At 46.3% G+C, this 16176-nt stretch overlaps 1 protein-coding gene across 1 annotated transcript; it reads right to left on the bottom strand.

Annotated features, from left to right (window-relative positions):
* Positions 1-4097: 4097 nt before the first annotated feature.
* On the bottom strand, positions 4098-4659 carry LOC129382536 (ubiquitin-conjugating enzyme E2 Z-like). Its single transcript, XM_055066670.1, has 2 exons — positions 4399-4659; positions 4098-4310 (listed from the first exon to the last, which is right to left on the bottom strand). The coding sequence occupies exons 1-2, from the start codon at positions 4657-4659 to the stop codon at positions 4098-4100; spliced, it is 474 nt and encodes a 157-aa protein (XP_054922645.1).
* Between the last annotated feature and the right edge of the window lie 11517 nt (positions 4660-16176).

The raw sequence follows: 16176 nt of genomic DNA, 5'->3' as shown, positions 1-16176 counted from the left end.
GTAAGAACCACTCTTGCATGTTTCGTCATACATTTATAGCAGGATTTCTTCTTTATTTCATTTTTTTATCTTTATCCTGACACGGTTGCACTATTGTGGAAGTGTTCGCATTAGAATGAAACTAGGTCGGAGACAAAAAACGAAGGTAGAAGTGTGAGAGCCATACTAAGAATGCATTTGCCATTATCCACATCATTTTCTCCCTTCTGAATATCCAAAAATAAACAGTTCTGTTCATTGTATTATCTCCGAGGAAAAGAAACCCAGCACTGAAAGGGTTAAACAGTTTGGTGCATTTCAAATGATTGCATATGGTCAGACTAAACCACATCCCTCGACTGTGCCACGTCTCATAGCCTGTGGTTTTTTTTTGGGGGGGGGGGGGACATTAAATTCCAGCAATAAAGGACTCCGAGATTGAGAGAAAGTAACACTTTTTAATTTAGTACATTGCTGCAACTGCCCCTACCTTCGTTGGAAGAGAATCAGTTCCTTGGAGCTTGCCTCAATAAAGTGAACGTGGTAATTTATGCAGAGAATTTTCCAAATAGTTCTTGCTTTTTAAGTGCTCTTAGCTGATTAATGATGCAGCATGCAAACATGGTTTTTAATTTTTATTCATTGCATAGTCTTTATCTCTGCAGGGATTGTATGACCATAGTAGACAAGGTACACCATACCATCATAATTTCCTACAGAAAAATTGTATTTTGTCATTTCTTACAGAGTATGCATAAGCATTACTGTGTAACGAATACGGTGTGGTAGGAAACGAGTGGTTCTGTTGCAAGCGTCATTGTTGTTACTGGCTTTTAGCAAGCCTACTGCCATGGCTGCAGTTGCATGGCTGATGTACAGTTTCAAAAGCCTTCTGCAAATAACTTGCTCCATAATAGATATCCATTTGAAAAATAAATATTGCAAAGTTTACCTGCAGGCAAAGAATAGCAAACGCAGTAAACCTGTTCTCATTGTTGACAAATTTCTAAGGTCTGTATTGTCTTGATGTGCTGATCTGTAATTTCCACTAAAGCGTGTTTACTCATTTTCTGAACTCCAAGCAGTCTATTCAAGGTTAATTACATACAGTAACGAATACCATACATTTACAAATGATTTGGTTCCTAGTTGGCATGAATGGAATCGCTGAGTGATACAGAAGACGAGGCAAAGTGTCCTGTTCCCATTAGAAAAAGTTATGCGCACCTCGCAGTGATCACAAGTTCTGGCAAAATGCTAACACCCAGTTGGGTGGATCCACAGTGGGACGACACAGCAAAGACTAAAGCTGTGGCTATACAATGCTTTTTGAAGGAAGTATGCAGATTTTGTTCAATTCTGGGATTTTGCGTACCATGACCACAATCTGATTATGGGGTAGGCCATACTGGGGGCTGTGCACTAATTTAGGCCACTTAGGTTCAGCCACCGCAGCCACAGTCGAACCTGGGACTTCGAGCTCAGCAGCGCAACGCCATAGCCACTGGATTACCATAGTGGAATGGGAATAATGTTGATGAGAGTTGTATGGTACACAGAGATATGACACATATAGAAATATATTTAAAAGTATTCCGTAGCTTTTTTGTCACAGTGATTTATGCCCTTTCTGGAGGATTGGCCACGAACCAGACACAGTTCTGAATGAGGTAGCCCGTATATGAGAAACGGAAGAAAATCAAGAAATTCCGTTAATATTGTATGCTTATTTTATCAAATGCCAACTCCAACATTTCATTGACTAAATTTGTTATGAATGAGTAGTAGATCCCACTGAAGCAATCTTGGCAAAGCCGCAGGGCTCGTAGTTGTGCAGTTCTCTTGATAGACAGCCACATAATATACAAACATATTAGGCAGTGGGAGGCGTGGCTTGCGGACGAGGGGCGGAAGAGCCAATTAGCTCTTCTGGACGAAGCCCAGCGAGCCACTCGTGCCAGTGATGCTCTGGAATTGGGGCCCCAACCGTCGTGCCTTACTTTATTTGTTTTTAGTAAAGTTTTTACTCACTCACTCATTCTTGTTAGCAGCCTTTAAACGGCACCCGAGCATACGGTGCGTGCACCTGGTGGTTGTCGCTACGACGTATGTCCCAGCACGCTGCTTCCAAAATTTTTTCAGCTCGCCTCGGGTAGCCTTGGCCACCACCATATATCGGAGGTCATGCTTAAGAACCACACGTTCTAGGTGATGCGTGGAGACTGGATTATAGGCGAATGTCCATTTGTTACCGTGCGCCAGGGCCCACCTTTTTTATGTATGAGCAGGAATGATGGGTTAAGGGGTTTAGGGCAGAAATAGTCATAAATGCCTATTTCAGTCATTTGTGCCTAGATACGCACATTTTTGCTATTAGCAGGTGGAAATGTTTTTGTCGAAAGGGCAATCGGTTACTTCTTCATCGGCAGTGAACACGCTACTCCGTGTTGCACTGCAGATCGGGATTTGAGTGCGAAGGGCGCAGCATTTTGTAAGGTAGACTGTATATTGGAAATATTGTTGGCTACTTTGCGCTGCGTGTGTGTTATGCACAAGCTTTGAGTCCGCTGGATGTACTATAGACTATAGTTATGTGGTCCCCTTTTTTGTCGCCTCCACTCCTGTTGTGGTTGTACAGGCACATGAGCTGATAGCGGCTTACCAAAACTCCGCAATAGGCGAGCCATAATGTCCTAAAGCCCCTCCATACACGTTTCCGCCGACCAGGTTAAGTACCGCCAACCTGCCCTCCCCCTCCACGCTCCTCTCCCACTCACCCCCTTAGCTTCCGTCGTCAAGCGGAACTTACGTAGCTGCAGCTTCCTGTTCCGAGTGGAAGTGACGCTTTGTTTTTTAGCGTTGTTTACTTTCGCGTCGCTGGAGAGGCTTTAATTGCACGAGCTGTGGTTGAAACTGTGAATGCGATTCCATCCAAGAACCACCGCCTACTGTAACCAGCGATATGCTCGTGTTTGCTGCTTCGCGTCAACCTGTGATGGGTTGTGGCACGAGCGACAACATAAAGTGGAATGTAGTGCCTGGGCGCTTGGAGACCACTGCCGTTTTTCGTGCATTTGGAAAACCGACCGCGAACCACTACTTCAGCGGAATACAACAGCTTGTCCCCTTTGCATTCTTTTTATGGTGACTGCCACAGCTCTGCTAAGCACGCGTGGGCCTCTCACCATCGTCTAACAGCAGTCAAAGCGGAAATTCCCGCAGCGCAACTCCAGGAAGCGGAAACGCCGGAACCGGAAATTTTTAAACCAGAAATGCCGGAACCGGTAATACCGGAACCGGATTTGGTGTTAGGGGAAAGGCGGCGCACAACAAAGGTTGTCGCTACTTAAGAAAGCGGCGGTGGCGCGTGGATTCAGGGGCTTTATAATGTCCGCCCTCCCCCGCTATATTGAAGAACAAGGTCGCCTTCATATCAATTTTTGGTTCGTGGGATCGCGGTATCTGGCCACTTTTGTCTCGTCAAATTAGACAACTTGAGGCCTTCTAGTGCTTGTAGGACAATGAAAAAGGTGCACCAAGTTAGCGCAGAGCAATTTACGGAGCAGTATAATAATGGCGTAATTAGCATGAAAGGCCGAAATTGAACCCTCAGATTCACTGTTACAAAAAAGAAATGAGAGAGTTGTCAAACTATCTGCCATGCCCAGAAAGAGCCCACTGTGGGTATGCGCCACAATCATTCAGGGCAAGCACAAGTTAGGTGTACGGGTGACATCCCAGAAAAAAATCTCAAATATCTCAAATATAGCGAAACAGCAAATGTTCGTCAAATCCTTCCATTTGTCGAAAAAGATTTCGTCATTGACGAGTCCTCAGTTTCTCTGTTTCTTCCCGTCACAGTGACGCTCAGCCCACAACGTGCGGCTGAACGGCCAGGTTTCTTCCTGGCTTCCCGCACGCCAATGATGACAATCCTCTTCACTGCATGCATTACTGGTTGAAATTTAGAAGCACAGGCTCGCCTTGTTTCTGGACCTTCGCCTTCAGGTCCTGAGTCACCAGAGCAGCGCGTCGTGCTGGTAGACGCTGTCAGCGAAGCTAATCGGGTCTTTCATTTTGGTGCCAGTCAGATGTAGGTGTCTCCAGAAAGCCGCTTCTCACCTGTCGTAGAACTCCAGGAACAACTCCAGCACTTTCTCCCGAAGCACTGCCGGATGCGAAGAGTTGTCCTCGAGGCAGCTTTCCACCGCGTTGCACACTGCTACTCTCACAACATCATGGTGCACGAAGACTTCGTATTTGTTCACAGCTTCCTGGTGCATTTCTTTGGTGACGTAAGGCTCGTAGAAAGGGTCGTAGGTGAGCAGTGACTGGATGGAAACGAGCAGGCTGCCTAACGACTGAGCCGGGCTCCGTGAAGTGCGGGCCGTCAAAAGTGCCGAGATCGCTGAGGGACACCTCGCCGTTCGGGTATAGGTTCGAGTTTAGCTGCACAAGGCCAGCGTCTGTGGTCAGGAAATGAACTCTGGGCGATTCGATCGGATATTCGTTCGGACACGCGATGTGGAATCGCAGAAGCCCGCCCTCATACGGCGTGACTGAAGATCCCACCACCAGGGCATTAATATGGCCGATGTTCTCCTCTGACGCAATGTGAATTCTTGGTGGCGGGTCAGCCATGATGTACTTGATGTCCCACCTGGTCCTAAGGAGGTACATCGGAGAGACGTCGCAGTTTCGTTTGAACGGCGGTAGAACCCTCGACCTTCGGATTACCGCCGAAGGTTCCTGCTATGGCTTGGTTGGACTTGGTTGGCTGGCCATACTCGCCATATTCGAGTGACCGCTTCAAGCGCAATATCAAAGATTATGACCAGCGGCCCTGGCTGGTAAGGAAGGCGACGATGCTGATGACCTTAAAGGGGTCCTAAACCACCCCTCGGGCTTGGTGAAATAACATAATCCGCGGGAAAGCATGTGCTGCTGTGAACATCTCAGCCAAGTTTTGCTGTCGTACGCGGTGCGTGGAGCTCGGAAGTGGACCGCGTAGACAACTTTCTCTCAGTCACTCTCTCTTCAACAGAAGCCTGCTCCTCAGTCTCTTCTGGATGCTTTATTTCGTAGTAAAGCGGATTCCCATGCACGGATGCTATTTGTAGCCGCGGTTTGATACGTAGCGTAGATACCGCTGCCGCAGCGGGGTGCTGCAACGAGTCCACTGGCTGAGCGCACTGTGGCTCGCTCAGGACCAGTGGCGTAGCCAGAAATTTCGTTTGGGGGGGGCTCACGTTGCAGCTCTGCTTCCTCCTCGTGAAATTTGTCAAGGTGTCAAATACATGAATAATAACTACATTGCCATTGCCAAAGATGCTGCAAACGAATTCTTAAATGCTATGCACTGTCAAGACAAGCAAAATATGTATTTTTTTCATACAATTATGTACTCGTATGTCCCAAAAATTGTACCTGAAATAACTGATATCAATGCTTCCATGTATTTGTCTATCTAATAAGTAAAGAAAATATCACACAAATGTTAGAACTAGATCAGTTCGAAACCAGCAAAGCAGTGCATGTCGCTGATATGAAAAATGTAAAGGCCATGAAATTAACAAGTTGAGGACAAATATTTTATTGAAAGTTCATCATTCAAGAACCTTGTTTACATTTTTGTACATATGCAACCATCGGGGAAAAATCTCAGTGATGCTGTCCTTTGTTCCAATGTATTGCGCAGAAGCAGCTGTCACCGGTCGCGTAGTGTGAGTAATTGCACCGATGTTATAGTCGCAACAGAGAGCACATATAAAAGGCAGGCGTTCTCCAAGATATACGAGGGCGAGGCAAATTAAAGTGAGCAAATGCGAATATATGACAGACGGATTATTTTATTTAATGTAGTCTCCATGAGCATTTAGACATTTGTCCCACTGACTATCGAGTTCTGCGATTCCCGTCTCGTAAATCTCCTTGGTTTGCTGCTTCAAAATGTCTGTAACTGACTCTTTCAAGTCATCGTCGGACACAAATTCGGTTCCCTTGAGCTTTTGGTTCAGTTGCCTCAAAATGTGGAAGTCGCAAGGCAAGAGGTTTGGCATGTATGGAGGATGTTGCAGCGTTTCCCACTTAACTTTGCCAGTTTTATGTTAGCCACATCAGCGACGTGGAGACAGGCATTGTCATGCAGTAAGATGACCCCATTCATCAATTTCCCACGTCGTTTCTTCTTCATCCGGCATTTCACAATACATGTATCGGAAATGACGATAGCCTCTCCAGGTTTAGCAAATTCGATCAGTAATCGCCCCTGACAATCGAAAAAAAAGTCCAACACCTTTCCAGTGGAAATGATGGCTTTTGCTTTCTTTGGGGGTGGTGAATTCGAATGTTTCCACAGTAAGCCTTGCCTCTGTGTTTCAGGCTCGTAGTAGTGGCACCATGATTTGTCACCAGTCACACAATTGCAGACAAGAAGTCGTCGCCCTCATTGTGATACCGGATCAGTTTAGTCAAGGCAGCGCTGAACTTCTCCGTCTTCTGGCGGTGGTTCAAAATCTTGGGCACCCAATGTGCACACAAGAGCCGATGACCAAGGTATTCATGAATTATGGTGTGAACCGAAGCGTGACTGATGGTCACACGCTCTACCAGTTCATCGATACTTATCTCCTGTTCTTGTCTAATCAGCTCATCAACCTTTGCAATTCTGTTAGGGGTGATTGTACGGTGGCTTTGCCCCAGTCTTGGATTGTCTTTGCAACGTTCACGTCCTTCTTTGAACAGTTTGCTCCAACGCTTCACAGTGGCCAATGACATGCAATGTTCAACGTACACGGCAGCCATACGGCGGCTAATTTCTTTTTGGAAAACATCTTCAGCTGTCACAAAACTTGCGACACCACGCTTTTCAACTTTTGTAGTGTCCATTATGTCACACAACCATGTTCAACCCAGTATATGAGAGCATTAACAAACATTTATCCTTACACCTGCATCTCACTTTTGTAAATGAGAGATGCCTGTGTGCTACGCGTGTGCTTCGTAGATAATGAACCGAACAATTATTGCACGTGGTGGGTTGGCTCACTTTCATTTCACTTGCCCTCATGCATTAGAAATGCGAAGATACAATGGAATATACAAATGTGAAGATCCAGCTTGATAAAGGGCAAAAAAGTGTCACTGGAAACAAAGTTCACTGCACGTATACACAAAACCTCGCAACAAAACATTTAAATATACATATAAGTCTCCAACAAATCTACGTATCTTAAGAAAAAGTCACTGTATATAATGCGTCAAACAAGGCAAATAAACATGTTGAGCAATCATAGGTTCAAAGATCACAGAATATCCTAAGCCCCCCCCCCCCCCCCGCATCCCTCCTCTCCCCCTGATGTACCGGGCGCGACGGAAGGTGGCGTGCTTCCTTCCCGCTTTCCTCCCTTGCGCTCACTAGACTGAGCCACCATCGTCGGCTCTCCTATGCCACCACCACCCCCTACGCTTTCACTCGCACATACAGCATGCGGCGCGCGGTCACGATGTTATCGCATAGGACTTTATACCGAACATGAGGGCGACGGCAGGAATGCGCCTGGAGTGTCCACATATTGCTATCGCAATAATATAAGTATCCCGCAACTGAAGTGTCCTGGGGGCATTACTTTCCGCAAAAGCAGAAGTAACGAAGTCGAAGTTTCACCATGCGACAATTCGCTGCGCCGCAACAATGTCTTTTCTTCTTTTGTGGGGTGGGGCCACCGAAAGGGGGAAAAAAACGCAAAGGAAAGCATGTTGGGCACAATTGAACGCCTACTTTGGGCACCTATAATGTGGCTACCGAAGGGATACCGAATAAAACGTGAGACGCCTGGTCTATGCAGAAAAGCGTACGCATACTGCTCGGTATCCTACACCGGCGAGACAAGACTTTCCGGAATGGTCGCGCTCAAGCGAGTGCGTTGCAATCTGTAGAGTCCCCACAGTGATGCCAGCGAGCGACCATTGTTTCTTTTTCTCGTCTGCTAGCCGGAAAGCGTCCAAAACTCTGGCAGGCTAAAATCCACTCAGCCAGAGAAAAAACGAATGCGCATCGAAGCTCCATAAGCCTCGCTCCCCCCCCCCCCCCCCCCGACCCCCACCCCCTGGCTACGCACCTGCTGAGGACGACCGCGTTTGGCTTACGTTTAGCATGTCGTATGGCACCAAAATCGGAAGTAGTAGTGTCTGCGTTAACGTCCAAAATAAAATTTGAACTACATGCCACGGTGACATTTAGAAGGCGTAGCGTTGTGGTCACACCCCGCTCCGCCGTAGCCTTCGCAATGCAAGTCATTGAAGAAGGAGCGGAAGCACCGCGAAGGCTATGTTTGATTGCCATTAATTCCGCTTCTGCTGAACACATTAAATTACTTTTTGCGGCAAAATGTATCTGAAATAGCCTGTTTTAACTTCAAATGCATTTCTCCTCTTCTATAAAAAGTAGTTCAGGGCACCTTTAAATTCATTGGCAAATGCCCACTCAGGGAAACCCCTTGAGTGGGTATTTGCCAGTGACCGAATGCCCTGGATTGTTTGTTTGCCCTCTGTTGTTGTCTCAGCAGCAACAACTGTTATTGGCTCATACCCACTTTGGGGGATTGGCCAAGATCCGAATGGCACGCTTTCTCTGTCTTCCTCTTTTGGCTGAGATAGAGTTCATAAACGAAGAATAGCTGCATAGTGAAAGAGTTTCAGAAATGAGCATGGTACAAGGAGCAGGGTCCTGTCTTTCTTTTATTCTTAAATAAATATATGTGACGGGTTACTTGCTCTTGTGCGGGAAAAAGAGAAACACTTTGCGAAGAATAATGTCGTGTCGATATACAAAATGCGCTTAAAGTGTCCCTGAAACGGTTCGGGCAAATTTTGTAGACGCGTAGGGTGCAGCTACAGTAAATCTAACAAAACTTGTTGCTAAGCTAGTTGGTTCATGACTTAAAAAACAAAGGTTACGGCGCTAAGCAGACAAAGACAAAGTGAGGCACAAACGACATATACGGGCACCAACTTCTAACTGTTTATTTACTAGAGACCACGCAAGTTTATACACGAAACCTAAGTGCAAAGCAATCACAGTAGAGATACAGTAAATCAATCGCACCACAATTTGTGTGAAGTGTCGCATATTAAGAGAGTTAAGGACGATTACAAGTTGCCCTCCTCCATGGTCATGCATTTTCTCTTCAACTCGTTCGCCAAGCGATCGGGGCTAAGCTCAGCCTTCACTATCTCAGCGTCTTCATGTCTTCTAGACAAGAAACATTTATAGCGTTAAGGGCCCCGTGTCACGGAAAATCTGGCACTAGGCGTTGGTGGAGTTGTCCGTGAGCGAAAATTCACGCATATATTTAGGTATATGTATATGCCACGCCTTGATGTACGATATGCTGTCTATGCAGGTTATATTGCCACACAATTCTATCACTGCATAGCTCATAACTTGTCTTACATTCTTGACGAAGTTGTACTTCGGAATTTTAAGAATGACAACCCACAAACAAATTTCATGAAACAAAACACCCACAGCGCATGCCTTTTATGTTAAATCTTCTCAGACTTAAATATTAAAAGTGCGAAAGAATAACAGAAACCTGAAAATTATATATTTTTTGACGCGGCTGTGCACAACCTCCGGAATCGTGGCCCATGCAAGAGACCGTGTTTATACCCGAGAGCTCACCTTCGTACATATTTGCCACCAGCGTTTCCCGGTAAACATTACGGCTACATAAGCTGCAGTTGCCGGGAACCGTGAGAAGCAGTCGGGGACCTTTCCACTCTTAAAGGCAAAGCCTAAACGTCCTCCACATATTTTTTTCTTTCTTTCTTTTCTGCTCAACGAAATTTCGGGAATTCTTACAGGCGAACACTCGCGAATCCCAGAGCGCGTGAGGTGGTCGAACAAACAAAAATATGAAACGTTCCATTGACCTCTGTCGATCTTGAACATTCGGAATTTCAGCCTATGGAAGCTTATTCTGTATGGTATGGTATGGAGAACTTTATTGGGTCCTTAAGGTCAACCCTACGTTGACGCGGGCCGCTCCCACGTTGGGACTGTCAGGCGGAGCCCTTCAGCCACATCGCGGGCCTTCTGGACTGCCCGTAATTGGTCAGAGAGTGATTCGCTGTGTAGCATTTGCCGCCACCATTCTTGTTCCTTGTCACAGTCTGTGAAGACCGCGGGGCACTGCCAAAGCATGTGGTCAAGAGTAATGATGCCATTGCACTTAATACAGTTGGTCTGAGTTTCCCTCTCCGGATAGATCCTGTTAATAAAATCTGGACTTGGGTATGTTCTGTCTTGCGAACAATATTAGGTCTCGTAACCTGAAGATGATAATCATGTGTTACTCCCGTTCTTTTACAAAGATTTGTAAATGTGCACTATTAAACGTTACCTTTCTTAGTGGAACATTTGTTAACTTCAGTCAATTGAGCACCTATTACAGCTTCTCTCGTTAATCTTTCAGCAGCTTTTCTGGCGTATTTTGTGTATTTCGTGCTTGCTCCACTCGGCGCGCCTTTGTAAGCAGGAAAGCTTGCCTATTAACTATACACCAGCTGCACATAAAGTCCGAACAGATGTTTTAAGTGTGCAGGCTGCCGTTTGCGCGGATTCATGAAAAAGCTGCCTCTCGCATGCTATAGCAAAACCCTGTGAAGCGATGGCTCGCGCAATATGCATGGTTGTTGCCTTTCAGACCTCACAAGTGAACGCTGTGTCAGTTTCTTAGCGTGAAAATGGGCTACGCGCATTCGATAAATAAAAAAAAAAAGTCATGATTTGCGAACGGCTTATAGTGCCTATTGCGGGCTCCTACATCGTGCCTATACTAAATGAGGCCATAACTGCCAGTTTTAGACTCCTATGAGACCACGATTTTTTGTGCCTATAAATCTGATTGCTATAGTCATGCGTCGCTTCTGACGAGCTGTAATGGCGGTGTTCTTTTTTCTTTCAGTTTCATTATTGATAACGGCTATTCTTGCGAGCGTTCCATAACGCTACCGCTTGTATTTCAAACGCCAGATTTTGAACGGAGACTCCCCTACATATAAACTATCTTAAAATAGGTTGGCCTTTAAGAGGTCTGTGTGCTTTGTGGATACTTATAAGCCGTAATTATACGTACAGGTTTTATGTTGTTATTTATTGTTTTATTAGGCAGAACACGGCACTACCTTGTCGGTCAAAATTAGAGCACACTAGCCAGGACGACGTACGAAGAAAAGCAGAAGGCCAGCGCCAAGAGGCCAAAAATGTTGATGCCACATTTCTAGAATATGCATTACAAACTAAAAAGGTAATCGCACGGTCACTCGCTTCCACCATTCGTATGTTTGAACCATCGGCCTTCCTATGTGACGCCACTGCTTAGCACATGCACGTCTTGTGGTACCACAAGTATATTTTCTCTACAGTGAACGTTCCTAATCCCGATTCTATTTTTGTGTGCACTGGGAAGTTTGGTTGGTGATGGCAGGGTATGAAGGCCTATGGGAGACGATACGTGTTGAGGCGCTGGAAGAACGTTGTCTTGTGGACTACGCGCGCGCCGAACAGTGATTCGTTCGTTTGTAGACTGCTCCTATGCATGCACACGTTTACACATGCAGACGGGAGCAGCCCCGAGTACTTGTGCCTACAGCCGCACAGCCCCGAAGACGTTACGATTTACCTTGTGAGCAGTGTTATCGGCTGCGCTAGCCTCGGGACAAGATGATAGTGATGTGCTGAAAGTATGGATAGTACACTATATGGGCGCCGTATGCGCGTTCGCCTTAGGTGCCTTTTATGATAAGACCCTTATCTCGGATGGAGAGCTTTCTCGTGGCACTTCAGCAACAATGCGTCACCGTGTGGCAAACTTGCTGCTGTGCTTTTAGCACCACCAGTCCATTCTGGAGCACCGGAACAAATGGTCTGGCGGCGTTCGCTTTGGGAAAGCTTCCGCGTCTCGCACAGGCGCCTCTTCGATAAGAAGCGTCTGCACCCCAACGATATGCGAATTCCCTGTTAGCATGGCGCCCTGATAAGTGTTTATAGCGTGCGCGAGGAGTTTACCGTCGTGGCTCGGCGGTTACAGGGTTCTTTTGAGCACTGTTCCTTTGAGCATTGCCGCGGCCGAGGCGCGCCTGCATTTCCACGAATGCCTATGCATGCTAAAAATACCCGTGTACCCCCAGGTAGCACACAAAGTCTTGAAAACGCCGTATTAAGGGATTCAACGTCTGAAACGGATTTTTGACCAAAATCGACGCATCAAAGACGTTCCAAACAAGACAGCTTAAAAACGAGGGGTGAATACGTTTTGATAACGTTGGAAGCCAGGCAGCTTAAAAACGAGGGGTGAATACGTTTTGAAAACGACTCAAGGCGCCACCGCCACGCCACGGCGCGTCAGCCTCTTCAGCGGCTTCTACAATATTCAACAACCCATCAACGCGATCCAACCTTGCGCAAGGTGGCGATACCGTCGTCAAATCATGTGACCAAGGAGGCCACGTGATTCGTGATGCCGGGCGAGCCGGGCATGGACGTCAGACTCTGGAGTTTTGCAAGACGCGTAGCGCCACCTGCCGTTGCGAAGAGGCAGTAATTGAGTAGTGCGAAGCCCGACTCCCTTGCTAAGTTGCCTATGCAGCTAGCGACTGCGAAACAACGATTTAACTAGATTTTGGTCCATATTGCGAGTGTTTTGCGCATTTAACACCCAGACAGACAGCTATGAATTTCTACGCTAGTCGGACGCGCCGCTGAACTGCCATAAAGCGCTTGCTGGCTCACTCTTCAGACTGATGGCGGAAACGAAGGCAACCGCGATAGCTCTGCGCGCTACGAAGAAAGGCCGCAATATACGTTACTGTTGTGTTGTAAATTGCCATGAACGTGAAGGACGGAATAACAACGTTCAGTTTTACCGATTTCTATCGCGATCGTATTAAGGGGAATGGCGAGAGCGCTGGATACGGGCCGTTCAACCTGTTGGGTAATCGGATTACTTGCATTCCCCACAACACAGCGGCTCGCATGAGAAAGTGCGACAATTTTTTTTCTTCTGTAATTGTGTTGCGTAGCCCTGACGGAGGACAATGGTAGCCAAGCGAAAACTCAAGAATCTGCAGCCGCCACTTCGTTAGTAACAGAAACAACAACGTTGTGAACCATCCTGCTTATGTGCCATCGATATCTCCACCTTTTAACAGACGTCCGCCTCCGCTTGACTCAACAAGTGCAACAGAGAGAATTGGCAGGTCAGCTTAACCAAGCATTTTGGTTCGTTTATGAATTCAAGATCCTGTTCTAGAGCATCGTTGTATCGCGAGCTCATTTCCACTTTCGGTATTTTGTAAGTCCTGCGCCGATACAGCAAGCACGCTTCGCAATGTGCTGAGCCTGCTCGACTGTGTTTTTCAAATATTCAATGTGAACCAATTTGAAATGCTTAGATTTTTATGCTGATATACAGACAAACCTGATGCTCTCTGTATTTGCGAGTTGCAGCACGCCGAAATAACACTTGAGACTTTATTTTATATTGTACACGCACTTCGCCCTGCTGAGCTTCCTTTCCGAAGCGTGGATGGGCAGAAGCTTTCCAGGTCCTTGATTTTTAGGAAACCGGGCCTCAACACAAACGAAAGAGAAGGGTCCATTGTGGCCTATGCACCTTCGCTTGCGGACAGCTCTCCTTGCACTACTCAGTTAGCGCCAAGGCTGCGATGGGGGCGCTGGTAGCGGGTTTTTCCGCAGCGCCGCCTGGGCAGAGTCTGAGGTCTATAGTCGCGTCGTCATGGCGTCGTCGCGTCACCGCACTCGTATTGCGCTGTGGTGTGTTTGCGGCTGTTCTGAATGTGCTGCCGCTGCCCTTTGCTATGTAAGTGTTGCAGTGTTTTGTTGTCAAGAAAACGATATTCTGTGATCAGTTTGGGTTGTGCGATATGTTTGTGTGGTTTTAATTTGGAATTAAGTAGTGTTTTCAATTGTTATGTGATCAAGGCGGCCATGTTATTCGTGAAGCCGGGCATAGTTGCGTTATCGCACTCGCATGGCACTATGGTCTGTTTGCGACTGTTCTGAATGTGCTGCCGCTGCCCTTTGTCATGAATGTGTTGCAGTGCTTTGCTGTCAAGAAAACTACATTCTGTGATTAGTTTGGGTTGTGCGATCTATTTGAGCCGGGCATAATAGCGTTATCGCACTTGCATTGCGCTGTGGTATGATAGCGGCTGTTCTGAATGTGCTGCCGCTGCCCTTTGTCATGTAAGTGTTGCAGGGTTTTGCCGTCAAGAAAACGACGTTCTGTGATTAGTTTGGGTTGCGCGATCTGTTTGTGTAGTTTAATTTGGAAATAAGTAGTGTTTTCAATTGGAGGGCGCGGAGTGGAGGGCACTAATCAGCTCTTCAAGTTCATTGTCATGTTATGCGAGGCGCCTTTTCACTGACGCTGTAATTAAGGCTTTAAGGGCAGTATAAGGACGAAAGTTAGGGGGACGAAATCGTGCCTGTGTGTCCCTAGCATCGGGATCGGCCGCTATGCGTGATCCTAACAAGAAAGCATTTTGCAGAATGCGAAGAAAGGCGGCAAAATTTCTGTCTGTGCGCACCTTGCCCATCTCCGCAATATAGAGCCGTCATCGTGGTATTTTAGTCTCCCGTTTAGCAAGAGTGTTGCAGACAAGGGAACTGGTTCAAACAGGCTTTTTTTTTAATGATTCAGTACTAGTGCGGTATCCCAAAAGGTGAGGTCAAGTGCTCGCCCTATTTTCTTCCCTCGCGCTACAGCGCACTGACAGAATTTTGCGTGCACCATACCGTGCTTTCATCGTTTGCGCTTCAGGTTCTCGATTGTGTTTTCGCCCCCTTTACCCACGTGATGGGTATTTCATGGTATTACCGGGCACCACATGTGTCCATATATTGTGTCCAATATATGAAACGGCCAAATTCTATTTTATTTGACGCCTCAAATGGTACACTCTAAAAATTTTAACACCCTTAAGGGTGTAAATGACTTGTCCCATGGGTGACACCCTTTTTGGGTGTATTGCTACACCCCAAGCAAAGCGGTGCAAATTAACACCCCACAACAGAAGGGGTGTTAATATGACGTCACCTTGCCTATGGGTGTAAAACAAACAACACCCTTTCTATATGGGGTGTAACACAGACACCACCCATTCAATATGGGTGTAGCATGGACAATACCCTTCCAAAAGGGTGTTATCCCTGCAAGTATTTTAGCGTTCACTACAGCCATGTAGTTAATGGGCAGACTAGCTGTTGTGAATGCTGCCTAGCCTTAGCTATGGTACTACCTTGTTCAGTATGAGCCAGAATCTGTGAGGCGTCGTCATATTGCGCTTCTGGTCCGTCATGTGGTAGCATAACGTGCGACCCTTTCAGGCGAAAAATTTCAGTTTCATGATCACAGCAATGCACACACCCTATGCTTTTCGTAATCTTCCTCTGCAGTGATAGTACACTGCCAGCAGGATGCAGAGCGCAATAACAACGCGCGCTGCACTAAGGACACAGGATCTCCCACACCTTGGTGCACCAGTACTTATCACTCCGTGGAAACAGCACACAGCCAAAAGCATGGTTAAGCATGGTTAGAAAAATTAAAAACCTCCACTTTTCTTGGTCAAAAATTTTCGCAACACCAGCTCGACCAGGAGGGAAAGACGCCACAGCTCTTTGTTGTAGCTCATATTGAATGCAATAGGGCGCACGCAATGCATGGATTGGCATACGTTTGCCTGTCAAGCAGTTTTTTGCCGTTTTAAGCACATATTTTATACCTCTATTCATCAAAGTTGTATTTTATCTCCACGGGATGCTTCTACTAGTACTTTCACATATGTGACTTAAAGGTAGCACTGAAAGCCAAAGAACAAAGTGCAACAAAGCGCTTCCACTTAGAATAATGTTTCAGCATTTACGAACAAAACAGCATGTGTAGCTGTGCATGCTGTTCAATATATAAGCATGCACTATTTCCTGAAATATATGTATGCTCCCCTTACTGCCAGTGACCTGCTTATACCCAATAATTTAGTTTATTTTTCACCATGTGCTTGCTTTGAATATCCCACAGGCATTGTAAGTTAAGCTACCAGAATAACAATCAGCTGGTCTAAGGTTACCTAATTGAACAAAATCATTGTAAAATCTGTGACAAAATG

Source organism: Dermacentor andersoni, chromosome 6 (genome assembly GCF_023375885.2).
Source record: "Dermacentor andersoni chromosome 6, qqDerAnde1_hic_scaffold, whole genome shotgun sequence".
In the NCBI taxonomy this organism is placed as follows: domain Eukaryota; kingdom Metazoa; phylum Arthropoda; class Arachnida; order Ixodida; family Ixodidae; genus Dermacentor; species Dermacentor andersoni.
The sequence above is the reverse complement of the archived record's forward strand: the minus strand, read 5'-3'. Positions and strand labels throughout refer to the sequence as shown.